Below are 15,162 nucleotides of genomic sequence, written 5' to 3'. Positions count from 1 at the left end.
GTAAGAGCAAAAATGATGAATACCTACTGTTGCCAGGTAACTGCATCCACTGTGCTCCCTGCCACCTTCATGAATCTGTGAGGAAGACAAAGAACAAAGATATTGCAATTTGAAGTAAACCATATCCCCAGGTTAAAGCAAAATAAGCTGAGGCATAGATCAGGCCATTCCCTGGGCAGCTGTGCTTTTGGGGAGGGCCCACAGGCACAAACATGGCCAATCCACAGCGATTAGAAGTTAAACTGTACAGAATGTGAAGGTAATTATGCTTTCAGCTTTCTACACTTCCTTCACCATCTGGAACTCAAGACCCAAAAGCACATTCTACCTATGTCCGTCTTCCTCAGCCCATGCCTGGTAGCTCCCAAATCATTTTCCCTATGATCAAAACTTATCTGTCCCATTTCATGTTCTCTAAGGACGCTGAGGCCCACTAGAAAACAAACTAGATAACATTTCCCAAGGATGACAACATAACAAATGCCGTTGAAAAACCTCAGACCTCTCCTTTAAAGAGAGCATGGGAAAACCTGATTTCTTACACAAGCATACAGCACTATCAAATATATCCTCGCAATGGGCTGTTACACCTGTCTGAATGTAGAAACCTGAGCACCATACAGAGAAATCTAACCATTTCTGGAGCAGCTGAGTAGAGAAGTGAGTGTCACCTGACAAGCATGCTCAGCTGGAAAGGCAAACCAGACCTGTTTCTCTGCAAAGCACACAGCAAAGTCTTGCTAGAATTCCCTACCCTCCTGTGCCACTCACTGGAGGTTCCACGAGAGCCGAATAACTCTTTTACCTACCTGCCCCTTTCTGCCCATCCACGTGTTCTGAGAATGTGTGCTGACATGGCTAGGGTAATTATTGGAGAGAATCACCACCCAGGCACAGGAAATCAAAGGAACATCTCAGTTCATTAAGATGTTCCTTTCAGCTCTGAGACCCTGAAGGGGAACTTCCCTTCAGATAGAAAGAATCTTCACTTGGTACTTCACAATTAAAGAACTCTTCCACTAGGAAGGGAGAAGCAGTTTTGTCAGGAAGGCCCTACCCCTGCCCTGCCCCAGCATAATCTTGCCAGGTGAACACATGGGCAAACGGGTTGTGCATTGCCCAGACAGAGGTTCTGCTACGCCATGATGGTAAAAGAGGACTGAGTTTCTATAAGACTAGGGGAGAGGTAGAGAGAGGATGGCAGGACTACAGCTTAGCAACAGAGTGAAGTTTATAAAACAAGACGAAGAGGAAGTAGAGGAGACTGGCCAGGACTTGGGATGGTGAGAGGGAAGGGGAGGAGAGAAGGGGAAGGAGGAGGAAGAAGAAAAGGAGAGGAGCATGAGGAGGAGGAAAGGCTTGTGTATTCTCTTTTCCACCCTGCCTTGTGCTACTCTGAGTCAATAAGCATGCAATCAGCTACATGTTTGAACAGAGAGGAGAAAAATGGAAAAATAGAGGGAGAATAAATGCAGATTAGCATCCAAAATACTATTCCTGGCACAATATAGGCTAAACAGTGGAGATCTGATAATAATCTTTTAAGTAATATCACCCAAAAATAAAGAGGGGGAGATGGAATTATGCACTCCCCCTCAGGATATTTTATTTTTTTAATCCTTACCTGAGGACATGTTTATTGATTTTAGAGAGAGAGGAAAGGGGAGAGAGAAAGAAGAGAAGAGAAGGGAAGGGGAGGGGAGGGGAGGGAAAAGGAGAGAAACATCAATCAGTTGCCTCCTGTACATGCCCTGACCAGGGTTCAAACACACAACCTAGGTAAGTGCCCTGACCAAGAATTGAACACGCAGACTTTTGGTGTACAGGATGATGCTCCACCCAACTGATCAACCTGGCCAGGACCCTGTCAGGACATTTTACAAATGATAAAACCTGGACAAACTTAGATACAAGTATCATTTTAAAAAAAAGAAATAAAATACTTAAAATATATTTATATGAGGTTTACTCCTCCAAAATAATTTCTAAAATATCTGAAACAGAAATTCTATTTTATGTAAAACTATCTCTGTTTACATATAAAATAATCATAATGAAAATAACACTGACATTTATAGTGCTTTCTCATTTAAAAAAAAATTTAGCTTCTTATGTGTATAATTTCACATAACCTTGGACATAACCCTGGCTGGCAGATATCCCTAATTTATAGTGGAGGAGGCTGAGTCTCAGGGTTAAATGACTTGCTCAAACTCACAGAGCAAACCCAGGTTCTCGGATTCCGAAGTCCACCCTCTTTCTAGGATCCTATACTCCCTCTAAGCTGTTTTCACTGAGGCCAAGAAGTACAGTGCAACTCTTAGATGCAAAAAATAAGTTGAATTTTTGCCTTGAGAAAATACCGCCATATTTATCAGGAAAAGCAAGAAGGCCTGAGCACCTTCTTTGCTTGCTGGCTTCCTCTCGCAGACTTGAGCATTTCTGTGCCATTTGTCAGAGAAGGCACTAAAGCAGGTATCAAAAGGTGACTGACTCAGAGTCTGTGCTGTAAGACAACCACAGTAAAGTCAAGAAGACAGACACTGAGACAACCAGCCGTCAGAGTCTTTGTGTGCGCACTGCTGGTCCAATCTGCCCACTGTGGGACAGCAGCTGAGGCAGCAGTCAGCTCTATCTTCTCTGGTGTTAGAAGAGGGATAACCAGTGAGAAGAATTTCTCATCGCACATGACATGCCACCTGGCATTGAAAGAAGGGTAGGATTTTGCCGTGAAAAGCAGGCAAGGCATACAAACGGCTTGAGCAAAGCAAGGAAGAATCAAGATGAATGTGTTCTCAGGAGTGCAGTGTGGCTGGATGTCAGGGGCCAGGTAAAGGAGCAGCAGGTCAGACCAGTCTGTGATGGTAACATGTCTGGCTTTTATCCTGTAACAGCAAAGTCCAAGTCCATGTCCTATTTACCTGTGTATGACTAGTACTCAACATATTATAAAACATAGCTAGCTCATCCTTCCTGTATATTTGCTGGATTCTCCTGTGTTTAAATCAGAGTGTTGAGATCAGATTTGAGTGTTAGGAAGGTCCTGGCTGTGGTGAAGGTGAAAGGTACTGGCACAGACAGACTGGCAGGAGATGAGCATAGAAGCTGGGAGACTTCGAAACCCACGGTGGAAAGTGACACAACCGAGACACGCTGTTGGAGCACTCAGTGGGACGGGGCAGGTGCGTTTAGGGGGAGACTGTAGAAGAAAGGACGCTGCATTTTTAAAAAACATTTTTTGAATTTTTCAAATTACAGTTTAGATTCAATATGATTTTATATTAGTTTCAGGTGTAGGGCATAGTAGTTAAACAATCATATACTTTATAAAATCTCTCAATATTGCCAGTACTCACCTGGTATGGTACATATTTATTACAATATTATTGCCTAAATTCCTTATGCTGTACTTTACATCCCTGTGACTACCAATTTGTACTTCTTAATTCTTCACCTTTTTCACCCAGTCCCCCAACCCCTCTCCTCTCTGGCAACCAGACCCTGAAGGTTTTTTTTGTCTTTTTTAAAATTTTTTTAAAAATTTTTTATTGTTATTCAATTACAGTTGTGTGCCTTTTCTCCCCATCTCTCCACTCCACCCCTGAAGTTTTCATTGCAGTAATGTCATTGCCCATATGGGCAGCCCAAGAACAGACTTTTGAAGCTGATGTTGGTGAATGTATTCTAATACTCCTGAATATGCCACAAAGAACTTGAAGTAAATAGTTATTGATGATACATTATGCATTCACAGAAAATTAGGAGGAAAACAAAATAATCAATGCCTTGTTTGGCTAAAAGGCTCTGGGCAGGCAATTAAGAATACATCTAATTTGGCATTTTATTTTATTTTAAAGAGATTTTATTTATTTATTTTTAGACAGAGGGGAAGGGAGGAAGAAAGAGAGAGAGAGAAACATCGATGTACGAGAGAGACGTCAATTGGTTGCCTCTCGCGCTCCCCCTACTGGGGATCTGGCCCACAACCCAGGCATGTGCCCTGACTGGGAATCGAACCGATGATCTTTTAGTTTGTAGACCAGCACTCAATCCACTGAACCACACCAGCCAGGGCTAATCTGGCATTTTAGAAGGTGGAAAATGGTTCTTCATGGTACTATAATCTGAAGATCCTCATATGCATTGGATAGTTTGTTCTGCTATAGCTTGATAATTAAGTCCTTAAATAATTTCCATTATCAAATGTAGCATTATAAAATGAATAGGAAAACTTGGAATCTAATAAACAAAATGAACTAGCAAACAAAATAGAGACAGAATCAGAAAGCAGGCTGACAGCTGTCGAGGGTGGGAGACAGTTGGGGGTGTTGAGAGGGTAGAGGGATTGAGAAAAAAAGAAAAAAAAGAGAAAAAAACCCGTGGACACAGACAACAGTGTAGTGATTGCTGGGGGGAGGTGGGAGAAGGGATAGGGAGGATAAAGGCTGATGGAAGCAAACTTGACTTGGGGTGGTGGTGATGTGCTGTGGAACTGTGCACCTGAAACCTGTATAATTTTGTTAACCAGTGTCACCCCAGTAAACTCAAAAAAACAAGGCAAAAAGGAACAGAAAAACCAGAGTTAGGAACACTTAAAGTATCGCTAATGTTTTCTCCCTACACCCCTACCCCACACCCCTCAAAGAAAATCTATAATATTGATAATTGAAAATAAAATTTAGTGGACCCATGTATAGAATATTATAAGTTTAAAGAGAAATATTTTAAAATTGAAATGATCCCAGACAGGAAAAAATCAGTTATTCTTCTTTAACTTATGGATTTAATAAAATTCTAACAAAAAATAGCAGATATTTTTGAAACTTTATAAAATCACTGTAACATTCACCTGAAGAAGCCAAGAAAATTCTGGAACACTGGAATAATGAAGGAACATTTATTTAATCTACTATCTATTGAAATATACCATAAAAGTTGCAATGATTAAAACATTTCTAGTTCAGAAATCAGTAAGGTGATATATGGAATTTTAAAAATATATGTTTAAGAATTTATTACAAGAAAAAAAAATAGTATACAAAAAGCCAAAGCATTTTTTAATATGGATTTCTGGCTATTTGAAAAACAAATTAAAGTCAGATCCTTACCTAATATCTTATTTTGTATAAGAAATCAAAATAGTAAAATATAGTTCAGTTTCATGACATTTTAAAAATTATTTCAATCACAACTTAACATTTTTAAACAAATATTATCTTCTTAACTTTAGTAGTATATTGAAGAAGTAGAAAAGCTATTTTCGCTAACTTTGAGAAAACACCATTTGATAGGTGCACATGAAAATTGCTATAAACTGTATTTTTTCTTTTTCCCTCTTAGCAAAATGATAAGACCAACTTCAAACATATGGAAGCATTTCTACACTTATTTTGAGGAAGAAAAAAAATCTAATTTTCAAATAATGTCGAACAAAATATGCCTTTCCAAATACTACCAGGATGACCACTAAAATGGAGCAAATGTTTTGTTTTCAGATTCTTTGAATAATATTTTAAATAGCCTAGAAATATGAAAATCACCCACAGAAATAAGGCATAAAAGAAACATTAGACAAGAGTCTAAGGAAAGGATATTACAGCCAAAGAGTTTGGGGAATTCTCCCCATCCCCAACCTCCTTTCTAAAGAAACAGGGCTCTCTCTATTTACCTGCATGTACATTGTTCCTATTCTCTGTTTTCTTAATTTAATTAAAGTATGGTTAGCCTACAATATTATATTAATTTCAGGTGTTTTTATATCTATATTGGCATTGTGGAGGACAAGTCCAAAAAGATCCTAATTTTCTTTGTTCAAATCTAACATTGATGGATTCTTTTGCTCTCTAGTTCTGCTGCTTCTCAGAAACTGGCCCAAACCACATAAATGAATAACTTCAACACAGCTGCATAATGCTCAGCAGCAGTAATATTCGAGGTGGAATAACATGCACACAGACTCGTGCTGTCAGGAGTAAAATACCACTGGGAAAGTGAAATTCCGTTTAGCGTCTGGTATTATCCAAGGATTTTCCACCATCCACTTCCATTCTAATCCCCAGATTTAGGTCTATGGATATATAAATAAAAGATGACCTAGGATATGAATAATGACAGGAGGGAAAGATGTTGGTTTTCCAAGGTTGGATCTCTCCACACCTGAAGTGTGAAGACAGAAGTTCTGGACCTGAGAGAACAGGAGCCCTCATGCTGACATCCGGTCATGCAAAGAAGAGTAAGAGACAGAAGGAACAGGGACACGTATCGAAGAAAACGGGCCAGTGCCAGGACGACCTTTCAGTATTGGGAAATCTTTCCCACTGGAGCCAATCTGCTGCTATGGAAAAAAACAAAATATCCCCTTTCATTGTGAGAGTTCCTTTCCTCCCTCAAGGGACCCCAAATCTGGGAGAATTTCTTTCCTTTGTTATCCACCTGCACATATGACGTATCTAAAATATTGTTGAGCCTTCTCTCCCAGGGCATATCACAGCTCTCTCTTATAATAAGGCACATCTTTATTCATGGTCTTTGGGGTTTGATTTCTACTTTCTGGACCACAGAGTGCAACCCTAAAAACTGGATTCTAAATTTTTCTCCCAGGAAAGAGGATAAATCCTTCACAGGGAACTGGATATCTAAATGAGTACAAACTTCAGTAAGAGTGGGCAGCCTGGTCTTTCTTCCTTTGTCTACAAAGAGAATCCTTGGATGCAACTAACATGAATAAGACTGTGACAGTCATTCCATACAAAAGCCTAGAAAAAACCTTGTGAGGAAATTATTCATTTTGAAAAAGTTTCAGCAAACCAGTCATCTTCCATTTGGTCCAAAGCCAGTTACTTTTCCATGGCCAATTTTACCTTGAGCTATACTAGCTATTGCACTGAACAAATATATGGACACCTTTCTCTCTTTCTCTGCCTCTTCCTCCTTTCAAGCCTTTCTTCCTTTCTCCCTGGCTCTCCCCTTCCTCTTCTCTCCCTGCTCCTATTTAAATATGATAGTCCACTGGCAGAAGGTTGATAAGCTTCCCTTATAGCTTAAAATTCCCTTAATTTTATAGATTTTTAGAGCTATTAATGTACAGTGACTAGAGACGGGCGAAACTCTTCCATCTCTCTTGCCAATAAGTTATACCTTTCAAGTTTAATTTAAGTAGGTTCTTGAATAAAAAAATAAAAAAGAAGTTAAGCTACTTTTACTGATTGACAAACACTTGGTAAACAGCTTATGTAATATAAAATCCTCTAAGGTTGGTATTACTTTCATTGTATAGATAAAGAAACTGTGCTCAAGATCTCCCAGGGAATAAGTTGCAGAGCTGAGATTCAAACCCAATTCTGATTCTAAAGTGCGTGTTTAAACCATGCAGACACGGCAAATTTGTGATATGTGTGGTGCTGCTCCCTTTTTCTAAACCCATAGTAGATATTGGTAATACTCCGAATTGGCCTAAGATCTTTCTCAAGACAAGGTTCCAGGCACTTTTACCTGAAACTGGCCCCCAAGATGAAGCCTATCTGCTGCTGATGGGAGGTGGTTAGGAGGAAGGAGGCTATATAGGACAATGTCTGGAACTAAGTGGAGGCAGGTGTGAGACAATAATACATAAAGGACAAAAGAGGTTTCCTTGATTAGAATGAAGACAAATGGCAAGGATGTGGGGGATGATGAGAGAACATGTTGAAACAGATCTGGAAGGCTGTGGCCGAGGCTGGAAGGTGCTGGCTAGGGGAATATTTTGACAGACATCTTTTGACAGCTGCTGAGACAGTCATAAAGACTTGGATGCAAGCAAAGAAGACTATAACTGATCTAATATGATTTGCCCTGGCTGTGGAGCCTGGTAGGAAGGAGGAAAAATGCATCAAGATGTTATGATGAATTTCACAAGAAAAAGCAAACTTTCCAAAAGCTCAAGCCCTGGAATGAAGTTATACGTCAAAGAGAGTGAACACTGTGGAACTAAGGCGAAGGATTGTATCTTTCTAGTATACTAGACTGTGTGGCTTCGTTCAAGGATGAAGATTCGGGAAAAGAGTACCACATGGCCCTAGGAGTCAGACAGATGTCTAATTTAAGACCTGGTTCCACAGCTGATTAGCCATGTGACCGTGAGTAAGTTGTTTAACCTCCCTGAACCATTTCGAATAGAGAGAACACAACTATTTCCCAAATGTTTTGTGAAGATTAACAAGACAACATACATGAAGGGACAAGGGTACTTCCTGGTATACTGTTGGTACTCAATAAATGTAAGCTTGGTAAATTATTTAACATCTGTGCACTCCACTTCTTGATCTGTAAAATAAAGGTAGTAAAACCTGCTCTGGGGGGTGCAAGATGGCAGCGGAGTAGGAGAATATATTGCATATCTCCTTCCAGAACCAAGCTAGAAATAAAACTACAGAGGGGAATAGTTACGCAAAATAAACTGAAGACTACCCGAAGAAAGAGGCTGTTAAGCAGGACAGGCAAAAACCACCATGAGACCAGTAGGAAGGGTGCAGTTGTTAAAAGGGCCAGCCCAGTTCACACGGGCAGTGGGCTGAGGCGGCCCAGCTGTTGGGAGCTTTCCCTTGAGAGGAGAGAAGCCAGGACCACAAACCAGGCTCCCAAGCACAGAGCACCAGTGCTGGGATCAGATGACCACATAGCATCCAGAGGTGAAAGGCCACAGGATTTTTCTCTACTGGGAAGAGAAGTGACCCACTGGAAACATAGCTATTATTATTATTTTGTGTTTGCGAACACTCACCTTGGGCCCCTGTGAAGGGAGGGCAGCACGGACTGGAGTTGCGTGAGGAGAGTCTGGAAAGGGAGGCACTAGGGAGCAAGGTGGGGGTGTAGCTATGCAGCTTTCTGTGCTGGGATACACCTGGATTCCATAGCAGCCATCTTTCTTGAGAAGAGAGGCCCTCCCGGGAGAAAAACAATGACCTTTTTCCCGTAGGACACTGCTCACTTCACCCTCTGCATTCCTGCTCACCCCACCTGCATCTTTTTAAAAAATATATATATTTTATTGATTATGCTATTATAGTTATCCTGATTTTTCCCCCTTTGCCCCCTCCACTCAGTACCCCCTACTCGCTCAGGCAATCACCCAGACATTGTACATGTCCCTGGGTCATGTGTATAAGTTCTTTGGCTAGTTCATTTCCTATACTTTACATCCCCATGGCTATTCTGTAACTAATACTTTGTACTTCTTTGTCCCCTCACCTCTACTCCCAGTCTCCCCCACCCTCATCCCATCTGGCAACCTCTGGTAACTAACTTCTCTTGCTTTTAAGAATCTCTCTTTCTCTTTAACCTCTGGCATTTTAATTATGATGTGTCTTGAGGTGGGCCTCTTTGCATGCATCATAATTGGGACTCTCTGTGCTTCCTGGACTTGCATGTCTATTACCTTCACCAAATTAGGGAAGTTTTCTTTCACTATTTTTTCAGATAGATTTCTAATTCCTTGCTCTTTCTCTCCTCCTCCTGGCACAACTATCAGGTGAATGTTGGACCTCTTACATTCGTCCCACAGGCTGTTTATAATATCCTCATTTTTTTTATTCCTTTTTCTTCTTGTTCTGTGTGGTTGCTTTTTGATCCCTAATGTTCCAGATCATTGATTTGATTCTTGGCTTCATCCACTCTACCATTGTTTCCCTATAAATTGTTCTTTATTTCAATTAGTGTATACTTCGTTTCTGACTGGGTCTTTTTTTATGCTGCTGAGGCCCTCACTAAGTTCCTTGGACATCCTTATAAACACTGTTTTGAACTCTGCATCTGAGAGATTGCTTATCTCCATTTTGTTTAGCTCTTTTTATGGATTTTCAATCTGTTCTTTCATTTGGGCCATGTTTCTTTGTCTCTTCATTTTGGCAGCTTCCTTGTGTTTGTTTCTGTATAATGGGTAGAGTTGCTTTGACTCCGTGTCTTGGTAGTGTGGCCTAATGTAGTAGGTGTCCTGTAGTGTCCAGTGGCACAGCCTCCACTATCACCCAAGCTGGGTACTCAAGGTGTGACCTTCATGTGGGCTAAGTATACCCTCCTCTTGCAGTTGAGTCTTGGTTGATGTTGGGAGATAAATGGGAGGGACATACCCAGGCTGGTCAGCTGCAAAGACTGGCTATGACCACTACCACCAACCTCCACCCTTTGTGGAGGATCAGCTGAGCAGGGGCAGGGTGGTGGTGCTCTGACATGTCTGTAGCTGTCCACTAGGTATATTGGCCCTGGGGTTTCCTGGGTGGCACAGGCCAAGGTTAGCTCCCATCTGTGTTTTGCCCAGGGCACCCTGCCTCAGCTGTAAAGCAATCTAAGATGGTTGCTACTTGTGCTGGGCTTGGAGATTCCCAGGTGAAGCCAAGTTGTGACTCTAATCTGGCTGTAGCTAGGGCTCACTGAAGCCAGCTGTTTCTTGTTTGATAGGATTTAGGAGCCAAGACCATCCATTCTTATGGAAAACAGCTTGGATGGATCCATATGTTGGGTGGGGTACAGCCTCTGTGGATCTCCAAGGTGAGTAACACAGTGTTAGCCAGGTTGATGGAGTCTCAGATATGGCACCAGCCTACTGGCTCTGTTGCAGGGGAAGGGCTCAGGAAAGGGTCAATGGCTTCGTTCATCCTGATGCCAGATACTTCAGTCTCTCCCTGTACACCATTTGTGCCCTTCAAGCTGCCACCCTGGTGCTGTAGTTTGAGGGAGCAAGTCTGAGTAGTTGAGTCTGTGCGTGGGTTCCCCAGGAGGAACTGTTTTGGGCTCCAGGAGCCTCCTCAAATGAATCAATCCACACTGGTTTTCACAGCTAGAAGTTGTGAGGCTTTATCTTCCTGGTACTGGAGTCCTGGGCTTGGAGGCTTAATGTGCGGCTGGGAGTCCTTGCTCCCAAGATATCCCTCTTGAATTTTTTCCACATCAGATGGGGACAGCCCATTCCATGTCTGTGCCCCTCGTATCAATCTTGATGGATGTGGTTTCTTCAATTTCGTAGATGTCACACTTCCATTCAACTTGATTTCGTAGTTGTCAGATTTCCACTGTACTACATTTCTGACATTCCTGAGTGATGGTTGTTCTATATTTTAGCTACAATTTTGATGTGGTTGTGTGAAAGGGCCAGCCATATCTGCCTATGTCTCCATCTTGACCAGAGCCTGCATCTTTTTCTTTTGTTTTGGTCTGTTTTGTTTTGTCTGGATTTTTTTCTTTTCTTCTTTCTTTTCTCCCATCCTGCATCTTAACACCTGCTGAGAAGACAGCAACATATGCAGACACAAGGGTGTCAGATATGGGCTGTAGGGCACTGCCACTGCATACACTTTCCTGGAAACAGACTGGAGCTTCCTCCTTGTGGCAGAATCATAGAAATACCCTCCTGGTTCCTGGCAGACCCAAAATCTGGGCTCCGGAGACCTCATCCATTAGCCTACTAGGGGCCCCACCCTGCTGAGTATAGGGATATAGTCCATGGCAGACTCAGACTAGTGGCCGGGGGTCATGGGTTCACACCCACAATCTCCCCTGGAGTCTGAAACATACCTGCCATGAGAGATGCAGGAGTCTCCCCTTGGCCCCCTGATTCCACCAGAAGCCCTCTGAGAACAGTTGGGTCTGTGACTAGTCTAAGACTGAGAGCAGTCCAGCAGGCAAAGACAGGCAGAGGCAGATCCTGTGGTGACTGGGGCATTTGAGTACACACCCCTGGGCCCAGTGCTGCTAAAACCCAGCTTTACAGAGCAGCTGGGCCCATCCTGGACACAGCCGAGCCCAGAGGAATCAGCCACAAACTGTGGATCACCTGTAGCTTCAAATAGGCTGCCAAGGGCTAGATGTGGTCAGCACCTGATATTGGCTTACATAAGCCCCAGACAACATCAGAGCTGTATCTAAAGGGAGAACCTAGCAGGCAAGCACTAAATTCTGCTAAAATGAATTCCGCTTTGTTCTTTGTCATTAGTTTTGTTATTTTTTCTTTTTCATAGCAGTTTTATTTTTCTGTTTTTTCTTTTCCTTCTATTTTTGTTGCTCTCTTTTTTCTTTCATATCTCTTATCGTATTCTTACCTTTCATTATCCCATTGTTCCCTTCTTTCCTTTTCTTAAATTTGTTTTTCTTTCTCTTTTGATGTCCCTTTTCCCTCCTTCAGTTCATTATTTATATTAGTTCTCTTCCCTTTTATCCCCCCATAATAACTTTTCTGTCCTTTGGTGTTCTCTTATTTTTTTTATTTCCCTCCCCTTTCTTTAACATTCCATTTATCTTTCCACTTTATAGTTTTGTTTTGTTCTGTCAGCACCTGTATAACAGCATATAAGATGTGGTAAGGGGTTGAGCCTCTCAGTCAGCCAGATGGAGGGGAGATCCCATGAACAAACAGGCCAACAACATTCAGGGCCAAAATACAACAAGGAAACCCAAATAACCCACACAAAGGGCATTTCTAGAGCATCCACCAGGAGATCAAGGAGTCTGCTCCCTGTGTACCGCAGGACTCCTACCACATAAACCCACCCCACAAGACAGGGAGTCAAAGATGATCTGTCTAATATATACAAACAAACAAAGAGACAGCTAAAATGGGGAGACAAAGAAACAACCTCCAAACTATAAAGAAGGAGGAATCCCCAGAAAAAGAGCTAAATGAAATTGAGGCAAACAAATTATCAGACACAGAATTCAAAGTAATGGTTATAAAGACGCTCAAGGAACTTAATGAGAGCTATATCATCATGAAAAAGGACATAGAAACTATGAATAAGAACCAGTTGGAAAAGAAGAATGCAATATCTGAAATGAAGAATACACCAGAAGGAATAAAAAGCAGACTAGATGAAGCAGAGGATCAAATCAGTGATTTGGAAGACAAGGTGAGGAAAAACACCTACTCAAGAGCAATAGAATGAAAAAAGACTTACAAAGAATGAGAATAGTCTAAGAGATCTTTGGGACAACACAAAACGTAACAATATTCACATCATAGGGATTCCAGAAAGAAAAGAAAGGGGGCAAGGGATAGAAAGCTTATTTGAAGAAATAATGATAGAAAACTTCCCTAACTTAGTGAAAGAATGAGTCACAAAGGCTCAGGAAGCATAGAGAATCCCAACCAAGATGAACCCAAAGAGGCCCACACCAAGACACATCACAATTGAAATGGCAAAGCTTAAAGACAAAGAGAGAATCTTAAAAGCATAAAAAGAAACAGTTACCTACAAGGGACTTCCAATAAGGCTGTAAGCTGATTTCTCAAAAGAAACATTACAGATCAGAAGGGACTGGCATGAAATGTTCCAAGTAATGAAAAGGAAGGATCTACAATCAAGACTACTCCATCCAGCAAGGCTCTCATTTGAAATGGAAGGTGAAATAAAGAGCTTCACAGACCAAAAAATAAAAAAAATAAAAAAGGCTAAAAGAGTACATTTCTACAAAAACTGGCAATGCAAGGGATGCTAAAGGGATTATTTTAAGAAGATGAAATAGAGAGAGAGAGAGAGGAACACACATACAAAGGAAAAAAATGGCAATGAGTAAGTACCTATCAGTAATAACCTTAAATGTAAATGGATGAAATGCTCCAATCAAAAGACAGAGGTAGCCAAATGGATAAGAAAACACAACCTGCACATATATGTTGTCTACAAGAGATCCACATCAGAACTAAAGATTTACACAGGCTGAAAAGTGAAGGGATGGAAAAAAATATTCCATACAAATGGAGGCAAAAGAATAGCTGGGGTAGCAATATTTCTACCTGACAAAATAGACTTCAAAACAAAGACCGTAACAAGAGACAAAGAAGGTTACTACATAATACTTAAAGGGTCAGACAAACAAGAGGATACTACCCTTGTAAAGATATATGCACCCAAAATAGGAGCACCTAAATATGTAAAGAAAGTCAACAGCAATATAGTCATTGTAGGTGATTTTAACACCCCACTGTCAGCAATGGACAGATCTTCCAGTCAAAAAATGAACAAGGATATAGCGGTAATTTAATGACACACTAGATCAAATGGATTTAATTGATATTTACAGAATATTTCACCACACACAGATCATTCTCAAAGATAGACCACATGGTAATACACAAAATAAATCTTCACAAATTCAAGAAATCATATCAAGCATATTCTCAGATCACAATGGTTTAAAAGTAGAAATCAACCTCAAGAAAAAAAAACCACAAAAACATTCAAATACATTTAGACTAAATAACATGTTTTTAAATAATGAATAGGTTAACAAGGAGATTAAGGAAGAAATCAGAAAGTACCTGGAAATAAATGAAAACACACAGTAACCCAAAACCTATGGGACATAGCAAAAGCAGTCCTGAGGGAGAAGTTCATAGCATTACAGGCCTCCCTAAAGAAGATAGAAAAGTCTCAAATAAACAACTTAACCCTATACCTAAAAGAACTAGAAACCAACAAAAACAAAGCCCAAAGTGAGTAGAAGGAAGGAAATGATCAAGATTAGAGCAGAAATAAATGACATAGAGACTAAACACACAATTCAAAAGATCAATGAATCCAGGAGCTGATTCTTTGAAAAGATAAACAAAATTGACAAACCTTTAATCAAACTCATCAAGAAAAAAATAAAGAGGATCCAAACAAAATCAAAAATGAAAGACAAGAAGTAAAAACTGATACCACAGAAAAAGAAAGGATTGTAAGAAATTATTATGAATAACTCTATGCCAAGAAATTGGACAACCTAGATGAAATGGCTAAATTTCTAGAAACATACAACCTTCCAAAACTGGATCAGGAAGAAGTAGAAAACCTGAACATACTGGTAACAACTATCGAAATTGAAGCAGTACTCAAAAAACTCCCAGCACACAAAAGCACTGAAACAGATGGCTTCCCAGGTGAATTTTACCATCATTAAAAGAAAAACTAACACCTATCCTCAAACTATTCCAAAAAATTCAAAAACAGGGAAGACTTCCAAGATTTTTTTTATGAGGCCAGTATTATCCCAATTCCAAAACCAGGGTAAAACACAATAAAGAAAGAAAATTATAGGCCAGTATCTCTGATGAACATAGATGCTAAGCTCCTCAACAAAAACACAAAATATTTGCAGGCCAGATCCAGCAATACATTAAAAATATCATACACCATGATCAAATGGAATATATTC

At 40.5% G+C, this 15,162-nt stretch overlaps 1 protein-coding gene across 1 annotated transcript in view; it reads right to left on the bottom strand.

Moving 5' to 3' along the window:
• The window catches only part of HPSE2 (heparanase 2 (inactive)), a 611,494-nt gene that overhangs the window by 202,694 nt on the left and 393,638 nt on the right, over window positions 1-15,162 (bottom strand). Inside the window, exon 6 of the mRNA XM_053922432.2 lies at window positions 28-75. Coding sequence (XP_053778407.1) covers window positions 28-75 — 48 coding nt within the window. The remainder of the gene's footprint in view (window positions 1-27; window positions 76-15,162) is intronic.

Source organism: Desmodus rotundus, chromosome 4, assembly GCF_022682495.2.
Source record: "Desmodus rotundus isolate HL8 chromosome 4, HLdesRot8A.1, whole genome shotgun sequence".
In the NCBI taxonomy this organism is placed as follows: Eukaryota; Metazoa; Chordata; class Mammalia; order Chiroptera; family Phyllostomidae; genus Desmodus; species Desmodus rotundus.
This window is presented reverse-complemented; position numbering and strand designations above follow the sequence as displayed.